We start from the raw sequence: 15,502 nt of genomic DNA, 5'->3' as shown, positions 1-15,502 counted from the left end.
CCTGATCTGATAATCCTCAACATTTTCTTTTCTTATCCCCATAACCCTTGATTACAAATCTGTTCATTTCAGTCTTAAATATACTTAATGATTATCTTCAACAGCCGTTCTGTAGTAACCAATTCCACAGATTCACCACCCTATTTAACCTCTCCTCATTAGAAATTCCTTCCCAAACCAGATCAACTTTGTGAATCTTCTCTGGACTTCCTCCAATGTCAGTCGACAGAATGACAGAATCCCTACAGTGTGGAAGCAGATCATTTAGCTCATCGGGTCCACAGTGATCCCTGAAGACCATCACATCCACACCCACCCTACCGTCCCCAATCTCTGTAACCCTGCATTTCCCATGGCCGATCCACCTAAGCAGCACATCTTTGCACTGTGGGAGGAAACCAGAGCACCTGGAGGAAACCCACACAGACACGAGGACAACATGCAAACTCTACACAGACAGGCACCGAAGTGGAAATGAACCCAGGACCCTGGTGACATGAGGAGCAGCACAATCACTGAGCCACAGTGCTGCCATCTTTTCTTAAATAAGGGGACTAAAAACCAGTCATTATGTTGCAGCTGTGTACTTTGTACAGTTTTAGCAAGACCTTTTTATTTTTATACTGCAGTCCCTTTGAAATAAAGGCCAACACTCCTTTTGCCTTCCATATTACCCACTGAACCTGGATGTTAACTCTTTGTGACTCATGCATTAAGACTCCCAAACTCCTCCTTTCTGCAGTCCTTCTCCATTTAAATAATATACAGCTTTCTACTCTTTCCACCAAAGTGCATAACCTCACATTTCTCGCATTATATTCCATCTGCCAAGGTTTTGCCCATTCACTTAGCCTGTCTAAATCCTCTGTAAACTTTTTGTGTCATCCTCACTATTGGCCTTTTCACTTGTTTTTGGCAACAGTACATTTACTACTGACATTCCAAGTCATCAATATATAATGTAAATAATTGTGGTCTAGCTCTGATCCCTGTGGCACTCCACTAGTGACATGTTGCTATCCTGAAAGTGTCCCATTTGTTCTAACTCGCTGTCTTCCATTGTTAGTTCATCCTCTATTCATGCTCATACAGTACCCCCAACTCCATGGGCTCTAACTTATTCATTCGCCTTATCAACAGTGTTTTAAACATTCAAATATATTATACGGCATGGTGGCACAGTGGTTAGTGCTGCTGCGTCACAGCAGCAGGGCCTTGGGTTCGATTCCAGCCTCGGGCGACTGTTTGTGTGGAGTTTGCACATTCTCCCTGTGTCTGTGTGGGTTTCCTCTGAGTGCTCTGGTTTCCTCCCACACTCCAAAAATTTGCAGGTTAGTGAATTGGCCATGCTAAATTGCCCATACTATTGGGTACATTAGTTAGATGGAAATGGGTTTGGGCAGTATTCTTCAGACGTTTGGTGTGGAATTGTTGGGCCAAATGACCTGTTTCCATACTGTAGGGAATCTAATCTAATCTAAAATCTACTGGCTCCCCTTTGTCTACCCTGTTTGCAGAACTGTAATAGATTTGTCAAGCATGACTTCTCCTTTGTCAAGCCACGCTGATTCTGCTCATTTATATTATGTGTTTCCAAATGCTCTGTTATTATATCCTTTATCATAGACTCTAATATTTTCCCAAATATTGTTCAATCTCGACTCCTAATTCTCACTTCCCATGGGAAAACTGAGCCTAGGAATCAACTTATGGTATATTTGGTCTGTATGGTTCGAGATAGCAATCCAGTCGATGACTCTTTCCTAACTCATCAAACAGAGGAGCCCAACTATTTATTTTGAGCCTACAAAATATAGAAAAATGGAAAAGTAATATACAATTAAAGTTCTTGCTTTGGTATAAACAGAGCACACTGACTAAACCTGATGAAATGTTAACAATACAGAAAACTATCCCCCTCAAAAAAAGTCAAAATTGGATTCAGTGTGAAATAACAAACTGAATACATAAAGGGCTCCTCTACCAATTTTAAGTATTTAGTTAAGTATTTTACAATTCAGCCACCAACCAATAATATAATAATGCTTTGGGTACTTACTGTGTATTCTGTATCATGTCCCCATCAATAAAAGAGCACATAAAGAGAAAGATAAAGACACAGTAAATAAAGGTCGCTTGGATTTATTATTCACAATGAACATTTTAAGTACATTTAACAGTATGAAAACTAAATATTACAAACCACAGGCAGTACAACCAGATTGTTGTCCTTAGGACAATATTAAAACCTTGTACATTGTAGGGATTCTATGAAGACTGCCATGTGTATATGATTTCTGATTGGTTACTAATTTCTCCTAAAGTCATGATCAAACATGTTGGTCATCACATCAACATGGTAATTTCATAAAGTGATTCAGACCTTTTAATTCAACTTCGGATCTTATTTTATGTGAAAGCACAAATCCTTTTTTCCCTAGATCATCCACCAGGTATGGTTAAAAAAAGGAAACTAACAGCCTAATTTCAGGCCTCTGTTGACATTGTTACAAACTGTCAGCCAGTTAATGCATCAGAGAGCCTAGAGATCATCCTCCTGCAGATTGCTACACTTGCAACAACATGACTGAAATTGAGAGGTTCACTAATCTGCTACAGAAATCTCCATGGCTAAATGCGTTAAAACTGCCTTGAACTAATCTACCTCCAAGTCTAGTTGTACTTTGATAAAGTCAGATTAAGGATCCCCATTGCTGAGGTCTTCAAGAGTGCTGCCTCCATTAAACTTAAATTTCAATAAAAACACTCCATCAGGTCTCAGAATTGTAGAAATAGACAAGTTATATTAGGAATAGTGATGTCAATAGTGTCAATTATTATACATCTGAAATCCAATGAAATACTCCAAGGACCAATAAGTAACTGTAATAAAAATGCTAACTGAATTTTGAAGTAATCCAGCCATTTATTATGGTTGAGTATCTTTCAAAAGAGTGAATATGTCTTTGTTTTCACGTTACAGCTTTCAAACGAAGAAACATAAGGGATGATTAAATATTAGGCTGGCTCGACTTGAATGAATAAGCTACTTCTTGTGACATAATAAAATTACTTGTTTTTTTTACTTTCAGGTAGTATTTTAAACTTACTTTTGTTTAATTAGTTAGTGCTGATCACAACACTGGAGAGAATGTTACCTGCAGATCTCCTTAGGCCAACAGTACATAAGACAAATAATAATCATTGTCTTAGTATGTCATCTGATATTACTTCGTCTGCGCTTGCTATTTCTATATTCTGCCTACAGTAATATATTTAAAGATAGGATATTGCTTCAATGTAAAGTATGATACTTCCATCCAATTACAGATAAGTTGTTATTTGAAAGTACTCATGAGTCATCATTGAATTATTGAGTCTGAGGGAGAAAGTGAGGACTGCAGATGCTGGAGATCAGAGTCAAAAAGTGTGGTGCTGGAGAAGCGCAGCAGGTCAGGCAGCAACCGAGGAGCAGGAGTGTTGACGTTTTGAGCATAAGCCCTTCATCAGCAATGTCTGAACCCTGCTTTATTGAAACCTTCTGCAGTTGCAGTGCAGATTACATTTTAACATTCACTGGCATTCTTCATCTTGAACACCACCAACTGAAATTCCAAACTTGAAAGGTGTTGACTTGTATAGATTTGTGCTACAAGATGTTTCATCTGCTTTCCTCCAGCTGAGCTGGAGTCCAGATATCTGTACACATTTTTTACATCACAAGGAATTTAGATGGGCAAATGAAGGTCAAATATATTTTTATTCTGCAGTCACTTCTCTTCCTTTATATGAAGTTAAGAGCATGAGTGATGCCCTATTTCTTCCCCCCTTCAACTATAACTCTATTCACCTCCCAATGTTTAGGTACAATATTGTGGTTTTTTCATCTGCTCAACACTTTGCCTGGTTCCTTCTATCAATTCTAATTACAGCCTTCCTAGAATCTGCTTTACCAAGTGTAATCTGTGCAGTATTTTGTTGCCTCCTTCCCAAAAGAAGAAATCATTCTTGATCTTCTTTCCCCCTTTTAATTCCTTCTTCATTGAAGAATTTTGGTTGTCAAATGCTGTCACTATGAAGAAATGAGAAACTAGTAAAATAATGCCTCTCAGAACAGAGTCAACCATGTTAATTAATTGGCACAATTTAATTTGCAATACTCAGCATGCAACATTAGTTACAAACCTACCAAATGACAAGGCATATTTGAATGAGCTGCAAACAAATAACAGAAAGAATTAAAACTAAATGTCGGAGAGTCGCAGAACAAATTACACACATAAAAGCAGGCAGATGCTGAGATGAAGAAAATGTACAAAATACCCAGGGATCATGAAATAACTGCTTCAAGGAAACTAATGTGACAATTCATGTACATCGAAGTTCTATCTTAGTTACACAAATCTGGAACTGAATTGAATTGAATTGTCATGTGTACCAAGGCTCAGTGAAAAGTTTTGTCTTGCGAGCAATACAGCAGATCACAGAGTTAAGTAGCATAGATGAGTAAATAATAAGTAAACAGCCGCAAAAACAAAAACACAGGTACAGGCGAATGCTAAGAGTTTGAGAGTCCATTCTGTATTCTAACAACAGTAGGGTAGAAAACCGGCTGATGCATGTGCTCAGGCTTCCAAACCTTCTCCCCAATGGTAGAGTTGTAGAAAAGCATTGCTAGGATGGGATGGATCTTTGAGAATGCCGGTGGCCTTTCCTTGTCAGCAGGCCTGGTAGATGGATTCTATAGATGGGAGGTTGGCCTTTGTGATTGTCCAGGCCGAGTTCACCACTCTCCTGTAACCGTCTACGATCTTGAATGGTACAGTTGTCATACCAGATAGTAATACATCTAGGATTCGTGGTGATGGAAGAGCACAGCAGTTCAGGCAGCATCCAAAGAGCAGTAAAATCGATGTTTCGGGCAAAAGCCCTTCATCAGGAATAAAGGCAGAGAGCCTGAAGGGTGGAGAGATACTGCTCCTGGGATGCTGCCTGAACTGCTGTGCTCTTCCAGCACCACTAATCCAGAATCTGGTTTCCAGCATTTGCAGTCATTGTTTTTACCTAGTGATACATCCAGACAGAATGCACCTATAAAAGTTGGCAAAGGTATTCACCGTCATGCCAAATTTCCTTACATGCCTGAGGAAGAAGAGAGGTTGTTGGGCCTTTGTGACCATGCGTCCACATGAAGAGTCCAAGAAAGCTTGTTGTGGATGACCACTCCCAGGAGCTTGACAGTCTCCAGTTGTTCCAACTCTGTGCTGTAAATGTGTAAGGGGGGTGGGTGGGGTCATGAGTAACATCCCATTGAAAGTTAATAATGAGTTCCTTGGTTTTGCTGGCATTGAGAGCTAGGTTGTTCTCAGTGCACCGTTTTTCCAAGTCTTCCACCTCCCATCTGTAGTCTTTTTTGTCTCCATCTGAGATTCGACCGACTATGGTAGTGTCATCAGCAAACTTGTAAATGGTATTAGTCTGGTATTTGGCGACGCAGTATACAGTGAGTACAGTAGGGAGCTGAGTATGCATCACTGGGGGGCTCCAGTGTTGAGTGTTAGTGAGGATGAAATATTGTCCCCAATCTTCACTGATTGTGGCCTGTGGGTCAGGAAACAGAGGATCCAGTTGCAGACAGTGGAGCTTAGTCCGAGATCACTAAGTTTAATAATCCTTTGGGTTTAAAAAAAAATCAATTCAAGGACAGCATTACCAAACATGTGTGTTGTACCACTGTGTTTTAGGAGAATGTGTTTGTCATTGCTGGCACAGTGAATTCCCTGTTTAAGTCACTGAAGATAATTAGAAACGCTATCCAAAGTTGAATCTTGACTATATTAAAGTGCTACAGGATTGCTGATGGCAAATTATCTTCTTCCTCACCAACAAAAATGTGTATTATCCAGGAAAAGAAGAACAAATATTTGGTGGGGGTGTGGGGTGTCTTGCAGTAAATAGTTAAATTATCTTCAAAAAAATTGACTCAAAAATTAAGTAAAGTTAAGAGTAGAGGGATAGAGGATTTGTTTAAATATTAACATTGTTTATGACCGAGCCTTGTGTGCAAATCTACATTGGGTTATTTCATACAATGCTCAAAATTGGAGGTGCAGTGGACAGCAAAGAAGGTTACCTCACAGTACAACAAGATCTTGATCAGATGGGCCAATGGGCTGAGAGTAGCAGATGGAGTTAATTTAGATAAATATGAGGTACTGCATTTTGGAAAAGCAAATCAAAGTAGGACTTACACTCTTAATGGTAAGGTCCTGGGGAGTGTTGTTCAAAAAAGAGACCTTGGAATGCAGGTTCATAGTTTCTTGAAAGCAGAGTCGCAGGTAGATAGGATAATGAAGAAGGCATTTGGTATGCTTTCCTTTATTGGTCAGAGCATTGAGGACAGGAATTGGAAGGTCATGTTGCGATTGTACAACATTGGTGAGGCCACTGTTGGAATATTGCATGCAATTCTGGCCTCCTTCCTATTGGAAGGATGTTGTGAAACTTGAAAGGGTTCAGAAAAGATTTACAAAGATGTTGCCAGGGTTGGAGGATTTGAGCTGTAGGGAGAGGCTGAATAGGCTAGGGCTGTTTTCCCTGGATCATCAGAGGCTGAGGGGTGACCTTAAAGAAATTTGTTGTGGTTCTGTTCGCCGAGCTGGAAGTATTTGCTGCAAACGTTTTGTTCCCTGGTTAGGGAACATCATCAGTGCTATTGGAGCCTCCTGTGAAGCGCTGCTTTGATGTTTCTTCCGGTATTTATAGTGGTTTGTTCTTGCTGCTTCCGGGTGTCAGTTTCAGCTGTAGTAGTTTGTATGTGGGGTCCAGGTCGATGTGTCTGTTGATGGATGTTCTTGCCGCTTCCGGGTGTCAGTTTCAGCTGTAGTGGTTTGTATATGGGGTCCAGGTCCATGTGTCTGTTAATGGAGTTTGTGGATGAATGCCATGCCTCTAGGAATTCCCTGGCTGTTCTCTGTCTGGCTTGTCCTATGATGGTAGTGTTTTCCCAGTCAAATTCATGTTCCTGGTTGTCTGAGTGTATGGCTACTAGGGATAGCTGGTCGTGTCGTTTTGTGGCTAGCTGATGTTCATGGATGCGGATTGTTAGCTGTCTTCCTGTTTGTCCTATATAGTGTTTTGTGCAGTCCTTGCATGGTATTTTGTAAACTACGTTAGTTTGGCTCGTGCTGGCTATTGGGTCCTTTGTTCTAGTGAGTTGTTGTCTGAGTGTGGAAGTTGGCTTGTGTGTTGTTATGAGTCCTAAGGGTCGCAGTAGTCTGGCTGTCAGTTCTGAGACGCTCCTGACGTATGGTAGTGTGGCTAGTCCTTTTGGTTGTGGTATGTCCTCGTTCCGTGGTCTATCTCTTAGGCATCCAAGAACATCCATCAACAGACACATCGACCTGGACCCCACATACAAACTACTACAGCTGAAACTGACACCCGGAAGCGGCAAGAACAAACCACTATAAATACCGGAAGAAACATCAAAGCAGCGCTTCACAGGAGGCTCCAATAGCACTGATGATGTTCCCTAACCAGGGAACGAAACGTTTGCAGCAAATACTTCCAGCTCGGCGAACAGAACCACAACAACGGACACCCGAGCTACAAATCTTCAACCAGACTTTAAAGAAATTTATAAGATCATCAGGGACATGGATAGGACAAACAGATAAAGTCTTTTCCCTAGGGTGGGGGAGTCCAAAACTAAAGGGCATAGGTTTAGGATGAGAGGGGAAAGATATGAAAGGGACCTAAGGGGCAACTTTTTCACACAGAGGGTGGTCCATGTATGGAATGAACCGCCAGAGGAAGTTGGGGAGGTTGTATAATTATAGCATTTAAAAGGCAGCTGAATGGGTATATGAATAGAAAGGGTTTAGAGGGATATGGGCCAAGTGTTGGCAAATGGGACGAGATTAGATTAGGATATCTGGTCGGCACGGACAGGTTGGACTGAAGGGTCTGTTTCATCTCTATGACTCTATGACTTCCCACGCTAACTACAGAATACTGTTGTGCTGCAAGCCATGATTTAAAATCCTTTTGCTTCAAATTAAAGTAAGAGAATAAGCTGCATTTTGAAATGTCCAATAGTTTCTAAGAACGTCCAAGAGTAAGATCAATGAAAATTGATTAAGATGTGATACTTTATATTCTGAGGTAAAGCTAATGAAACAATTTTGAGATATAAATCTTCTCAGATTTGCATCATTAATAAATGGTCCATGAAGTGTAGCATTATATCAAAGAATGAAAGGGATGTAATTTTAAATAAAATCTGCATTTGGTATTAGTAGTGACACTTGGAAACAGTAGCTTAGTAACTGCTATAATCTGTTCTGTTAGCTCAGTAAGAAGTGTTCTCTATTTCTGCAATTATTTGCATGTCAATTACATTTAGACAGATATTGCTCGGTTTATGTAAGATGTATTTCTGAAAACAAAGGAATAATTTTGAGCCCATCTACATTTTATAGCAAGCTGTGATGTATTGATTGCCACAACAAGCAGCAGGTGTCAGGTCAAGAGATAAGAATTGAATGAAAAAGGCTTTTCAGCCTGTTCGGCATGCCCAGTTGTTTCGGTCATTAGTCTCTGCACTTTCTGTGCCTTGGGTTGATGCCTAAATTTTAATTCGGATCCACTCCAGTTTTTTTTTCATTTTAAAAATTAATTTGTTTCATTTATTCTTTTTCTTCCCCATATCTCCTTGGAAGACTAGGTTACATTCTAGGGATTGGAACATAGGAACAGGAATAGCCATTTAGGCTCCAAAGCCTGTTCCACCATTCAGTAAGACCATAGTCTATCCGTGGTCTCACTCCATATGCCTACCTTCGGGCCATATCCATTAATACATCGCTGCACAAAAAAATCTCAGATTTATAATTAATAACTGATCTAGCACCCACTGCCATTTGTGGAACAGAGTTCCAAATCTTTCACCCTTTGGTAATATCTCCCCTGAATGCTAAGACCCTAATTTTTAGACTATGCCCTGAGTTCTAGAATCTCCAACCAGTAGAAATATTTTATTTTACATATCCTGTCTTTTCCTTTAATTTCTTGAAGACTTCCATTAGATCATCCCTTAACCTTCTAAATTCTATAGAAAACAAGCCTAATTTTTATAATTTCGCCTCATTATTAGTGCTGTACAATAATCCCAAAAGTCCAGGTATCATTCTTTTAAACTTATGTTATAATCCCTCCAAGGCCAACATATCCTTCCTAAGGTGGGGTGCCCAGATCTGCTCACAGAATTCCAAGTGGGATCTGAACAGGGTTCTCAATAACTTGAGCATCACTTCTGCATCCTTGTACTCCAGCCCTCAAGGTAAAAAGGCAAGCATTCCATTAGTCTTCTTGATTATTTTCTGAATGTGTTCATGGCATGTTGAACATCTGTAGCCTGAACTCCCAGTGTCTTTGGAAAGGTGCTGCATTTCATCCATACCATCTCAAAAGTACCCTGATAATCCAAAATGATTCGATGTCAGCCCTCCAGTGCCTTGTTCAAATTGACATTGTCTCTGAGGTTAACCATTAACAATGAATTTCAAAATGCTCCTATGCTCCAATAGTTGAAAATTTTAAATTTAGTGCACACAGTTGCAATAACAAAATGATAACTTACACAGTGATATGTCATTGACTCGTGGGGAGCAGGTCCATGCTTAAAAATTCACAATCTTAGTTCTGGCATAACAGAGAGCCACCTGTGCACAAAACCGGACATAAAGAAAAATTTTCATAGAAATGCCTCAAGATTTGGTTTGGATCTTGTGGCGATGTCAAGTGTCTTGCCTGCACACTGAAGGGGAGAATAGGAATCTCCAGTAAGGGCGAGGGGATGCCACTCAGCAGCAAACCCCTTCCTGAAGTCAGATTCTCTGATCAGGGACTCTGTACCTTTGTATGAGAGGCCAAGCTTGGCAGTCTATAAACAACACAGCATGGCTCGCTTTTCATGTTTCTCCACGAAACTTCTACCTTGACTTCCAAAATGCAAGACCTCACAGTTATCTATATTAAACTCTATTTGCCATTTCTTGGCCCACTTCCCCAGCTGATCAAGGTCCAGCTGCAATTTCTCATAACCTTCTTCACTGTCCATGATACCACCTATTTTAGTGTTATCTGCAAACTTACTCATCATGCCTTGTACATTCTCATCCAAGTCATTGATATAGATAACAAACAGTAATGGGCCCAGCACCAACCCCTGAGGCAGTCCACTAGTCACAGACCTCCAGTCTGACTATTCTTCCACTATTACCCTCTGCTTCCCACCATCAAGCAAATTGTCTATCCCCTTGGATTCCATGCAATCTAACCGTCCAGAATAGCCAACCATATGGAACCATACGGAACCTTATCAAAGGCCCTACTGAAATCCATATCGACTATGTCCCCCGTCCTGCCTTCATCAACCTTCCTGGTCACTTCAGCCAAGAAGTCTAACAAATTTGTGAGGCGTGATCTCCCACACACAAAACCATGCTGACTGCTCCTAATCAAACGCCATCATTCCAAATGCATGTATATCTTATTTCTCAGAATCTTCTCAAGTATCTTACTTATTACAGATGTTAGGTTTACTCGTCCACAGTTCCTAGGTTTTTCTTTGCAGCCCTTCTTGAATAAGGGCACACCATTTGCAACCCTCCAGTCTACCGGGACCTCACCCGTGGCTAACAATGACGCAGAAATATCAGCTAGGGCCCCTGTAATTTCTTCTCTATCCTCTTGCAGTGTCTTTGGAATTATCTGGTCAGGACCAGGAAATTTACACCCCATCATACATTCTAATACGTCCAACACCTCCTCTACTGTGATATGGATTGTCTTCAAGATATCACCACCAACTTCCCCAAGTTCCCAAATCTTCATGTCTTTCTCCACGGTAAACACAGAGGAGAAATATTCATTGTGAACCTCAACCATCTCCTGCAGTTCCATGCATACATGTCCACTTTGGTGCTTGAGGGGCCGTATACTCTCTCTAGACATTCTTTATCCTTCAATATACTTAAAAGAACTTCTTTGAATTCACTCTAATCTTCTCAGCCAATACTACCTCATGTCCCCTTTTTGTTCATTGTCGTGCTAAACTTCAAGAGTACATAGATTGGTAGAATACATAACCACGTAACAGATGAGGTTTAATTCAGAGAACTGTGAAGTGATCCTATTAGATTCGAAGAATGAAGACAGGTAATGTAAAGATGAATGAATAGCAAAGGTTTGGAGGGATATGGACCAGGAGCAGGCAATGGAACTAGTTTAGTTTGGGATTGTGTTTGGCATGGATTGGTTGGACTGAAGGGTCTGTTTCCGTGCTGTATAACTCTATGACTCTAAGTGTAACATTCAGCCCCAAACCCTGTTATTCAAGAAGATCGTGACCGATCTGAGTGTGGGTTCCATTTCAGTTTCCTTCATGCCGCAACCCCCCTCTCCCATTAACGGACAACTTCCTTGTTGTTTAAAAATCTGTAACTCAGCCATCAATAACCTGATCTCGAAGGAAGTGAATTCCAAAGACTAATGAAGAAAGAAATTCCTTCTCATCTCAGTCTTAAATAGGAGATCCATTTGTTCTTAAACTGTGCCCCAGGATCTAAATTCCTCCATGAGGGGAAATATTTTCTCAGCATTTACCCTGCCAAGTTCCCCTAGCATCTTGTATGTCTCAAAGAGATGAGACTGTGAAAATAATAATGGGGAACCAGGAAATGGCAGAGGAACAATCTTCTTTGTAGAAGATATTAGTGACATTGCAAAACTGCCAAATAATCAAGAGGCTAAAGAGGGGAGCAACTATACATATTGGTCTGAATCTTACATTGTATAGGCTAAGTTCCAATTGTGTTGAGATTTTTAAAGGGTTTGTCGCCGTAAGGCCTAGCAAGTTCTCTTACAATACTCGATAAAACATGCCTCATTAATTACCTACTATGCCCCTACGGCATCTTTTGTGTCTGCATGCCTACCTATATCACCATGTACCATGCCTGGAACAACTCACCACTCTGTGGATATCCTGGAATGCATTTAAAAATCACACAACACCAGGTTATAGTCCAACAGGTTTAATTGGAAGCTCTAGCTTTTGGCGCGCCTCTCCTTCATCAAGTGGTTATCCACCCGACAACCAGCTGATGAATGAGCAGCGCTCCAAAAGCTAGTGCTTCAATTAAACCAATTGGACTATAACCTGGTGTTGTGTGATTTTTAACTTTGTCCACCCCAGTCCAACACCGGCATCTCCAAACCATGTCTGGAATTCATTGACGTCTTTGAAAAATCCATTGTACGCACTATCAGGCATTGTCAGCCTGGAGCTATCCTGCATGTTTGCTGACGTTTGCCTTGAAGATGGCAGACAGGGGGAAATCAGTGCCCTGCTTGTGGCTATATCAGCAGGCTATGCTAGCCTGGGTCTGAGGTTGTCACCTGGGGAGTGTACAGCATTATCGGAAAAAAAAAGTCATTGCCCTTTTCCACTTTGCCAGGGAAAGTTCCACCACCTTCTCTCCAATGCCTAGCATTCATTTTATCTCTGCTAATGAATCTAGCTTCCAACAAATCTCATGCTCTATCGTTTTAATTAATGGCTGGAACATCCTCCCTGTTGGCTCTCACCCACACCAACCCCTGACAGCATTGACCCTCCATGCCCCCGTGCTATCTACTCAGGTGCACGAGACACTTATCCACCTGCACCAACAATAATAACTGTGCCACCCACTTTCATCTCTGGTAATACCAACCTCTCTCTCATTCTATGAGGAAAACAGCCCACACTCGGGTAAAAAGCATCAAGGTGGGACATGTGCAGCCCATCATTTGTCTCCTCAGTGCTAATGAGAATAAGATTCTGGCTCTGACTACCCCGAGCAGGAATGGATTGGTATCAGAGCATGTCCTTAACTTAATGCACAGCGAACCCCCTAAGCAAAGGCTACCTCCCTTGATAGACTAACAATTGCAGTTGCTGACAGCTACAACAAGCTTCCTGGCTTTGCTTGTTGCTCTGATTTCAACTGATTGTTCTACTGGACAAGTCATATTCCAGATAGGAACACACCATGAGAAATTATAATTATATTTGTTTTGGTTCTAACATTGTGGTCTGTCTCTTAAATAAAAGCACACAGTGCTGCAGATTTTGCTGTAACAATAAAATGGACGTTCATTAGAAAAGGAAGAAAGATAAAATAGCATGATCCAAACTATCTACTTCTCATACAAATTCAAAGTTTTTAGATATGCAGTTAAAATAAGATCCCACACCTAACATGGGAATAGTGGCACAGGGGTGACGTTACTAAACTAGCAATCCTGAACTGCAGTCCAATGTTCTGTGGACATGGGTTTGAATTCCACTAAGGCAGTCAGCAAAACTTGTATTCATTAAAAAAAAATTAAAGGATCCTAACAGCGACCATGTAACAATTTGTGATTGTCGTAAAAAAAATCACGAATGTCCTTCAGGGAAGGAAATCTGCCAACCTTACCTCGCCTGGCCTACATGTGACTCACACCAATATGATGTGGTCAACCCCTTGGGCAATTAGAGATTTGCAATAAATGCACCGATACCCACAATAAGTGAATGAATAATGATAATAAAAAAAAAATCCTGGTCTGTGACTGACATTGCTTTTCATTCCAAGGTAATTGAAGTCATTAAATTTATCATTGCCTATTCAGAGCACTGCATTATCCAGTATCCTTCTCCAAGGCCTTCCCAGGACTAACACAATCCAAAGCTGAAAATGAAACTAAAGTTCTCTCAGGTTAAGGGGTTCCCCTCAAGCTCAAAACAAAAGTCCAGAACTCTCCAATAAATCTTTGAGAGCCCATTATTTACCCTACTGGGTCATAAACACTCTAAACTAAACAAAGTCCGTTTGTGTACAATCCATTCACGCTACAGTCAGGCTTAAAAATTGTTTTAAAAGAAATCATCATTAGATACAGAAAAACTTGCAAGTTAATTATAAACTTCAAAGACACAGAAAAACTCACAAATTACTCACTCAAAACCAGAAATCCAAGCAGACAGCAACATGAAAGATTATACATATAAATCCCATAATTTATGTAATAATGTGTGCGAAATGGTATGGCAAGGCAATGCTGTGAATGTTCACTATACTTCCAGTTTTGGTGTGATATGCAAACTTACTAACTATACCAAATCATTTATATAAATGATGAAAAGTAGTGGACCCAGCACCGATCCTTGTGGCACTCCACTGGTCACAGGCCTCCAGTCTGAAAAACGACCCTCCACTACCACCCTCTATCTTCTACCTTTGAGCCAGTTCTGCATCCAAATGGCTAGTTCTCCCTGTATTCCATGAGATCTAATCTTGCTAACTAGTCTCCCTTGGGGAAACTTGTTGAACGCCTTACTGAAGTCCATATAGATCACATCTACCGCTCTGCCTTCATTAATCCTCTTTAGTACTTCTTCAAAAGACTCAATCAAGTTTGTGAGACATGATTTCCTGCACACAAAGCCATGTTGACTATCCCTAATCAGTCTTTGCCTTTCCAAAACATGCACATTCTGTCCCTCAGGATTCCCTCCAGCAACTTGCTGACTAGTGATGTCAGACTCACCAGTCTATAGTTCCCTGGCTTGTCCTTACCACCCTTCTTAAACAGTGGCACCACGTTAGCCAACCTCTGGTCTTCCAGCACCTCACCTGTGACTATCGATGATAAAAATATCTCAGTAAGAGGCCCAGCAATCACTTCCCTAGCTTCCCACAGAGTTCTAGGGTACACCTGACCAGGTCCTGGGGATTTATCCACTTTTATGCATTTCAAGACATCCAGCACTTCCTCTTCCCTTCATTCTATATCTCCTGTGTCCTTTTCCATTGTAAACACTGATGCAAAATACTTGTTTAGTATCTCTCCCATATCCTGCTGCTCCACACATCTTTGAGGGGCCCTATTCTCTCCCTAGTTATCCTTTTGTCTTTAATGTTGAGAAACCCTTCAATTTCTCCTTAAACCTATCTGCCAAAGCTATCTCATGTCCCCTTTTTGCCCTCCTGATTTCCCTCTTAAGTATACTCCTACTGCCTTTATACTCTTCTAAGGATTCACTCGATCTCTCCTGTCTATATCTTACATATGCTTCTTCTTTTTCTTAACCAAACCCTCAATTTCTTTAGTCATCCAGCATTCCCTATACCTAACAGCCTTTCCTTTCACCCTGACAGGAATACACTGTCTCTAGACTCTCGTCATCTCATCTCTGAAGGCTTTCTATTTTCCAGCTGTTCCTTTACCTGCAAACATCTGCCCCCAGTCATCAAAATTAGCCTCCCTCCAATTTAGAGCTTCAACTTTTAGATCTGGTCTATCCTTTTCCATCACTATTTTAAAACTAATAGAATTATGGTCGCTGACCCCAAAGTGCTCCCCCAGTGACATCTCAGTCGCCTGCCCTGTCTTATTTCCCAAGAGT

At 40.8% G+C, this 15,502-nt stretch overlaps 1 protein-coding gene across 1 annotated transcript in view; it reads right to left on the bottom strand.

The window, feature by feature from the left end:
- LOC132827749 (cytoplasmic phosphatidylinositol transfer protein 1-like) overlaps positions 1 to 15,502 on the bottom strand; it is a 285,683-nt gene that overhangs the window by 81,253 nt on the left and 188,928 nt on the right. Inside the window, exon 4 of the mRNA XM_060844442.1 lies at positions 2,060 to 2,067. Within this exon, the coding sequence (XP_060700425.1) occupies positions 2,060 to 2,067 (8 nt within the window). The remainder of the gene's footprint in view (positions 1 to 2,059; positions 2,068 to 15,502) is intronic.

Source organism: Hemiscyllium ocellatum, chromosome 25 (assembly GCF_020745735.1).
Source record: "Hemiscyllium ocellatum isolate sHemOce1 chromosome 25, sHemOce1.pat.X.cur, whole genome shotgun sequence".
NCBI classification, from domain to species: Eukaryota; Metazoa; Chordata; class Chondrichthyes; order Orectolobiformes; family Hemiscylliidae; genus Hemiscyllium; species Hemiscyllium ocellatum.
Note: the sequence above shows the minus strand (reverse complement) of the source record. Positions and strands in the feature narration are given on the sequence as shown.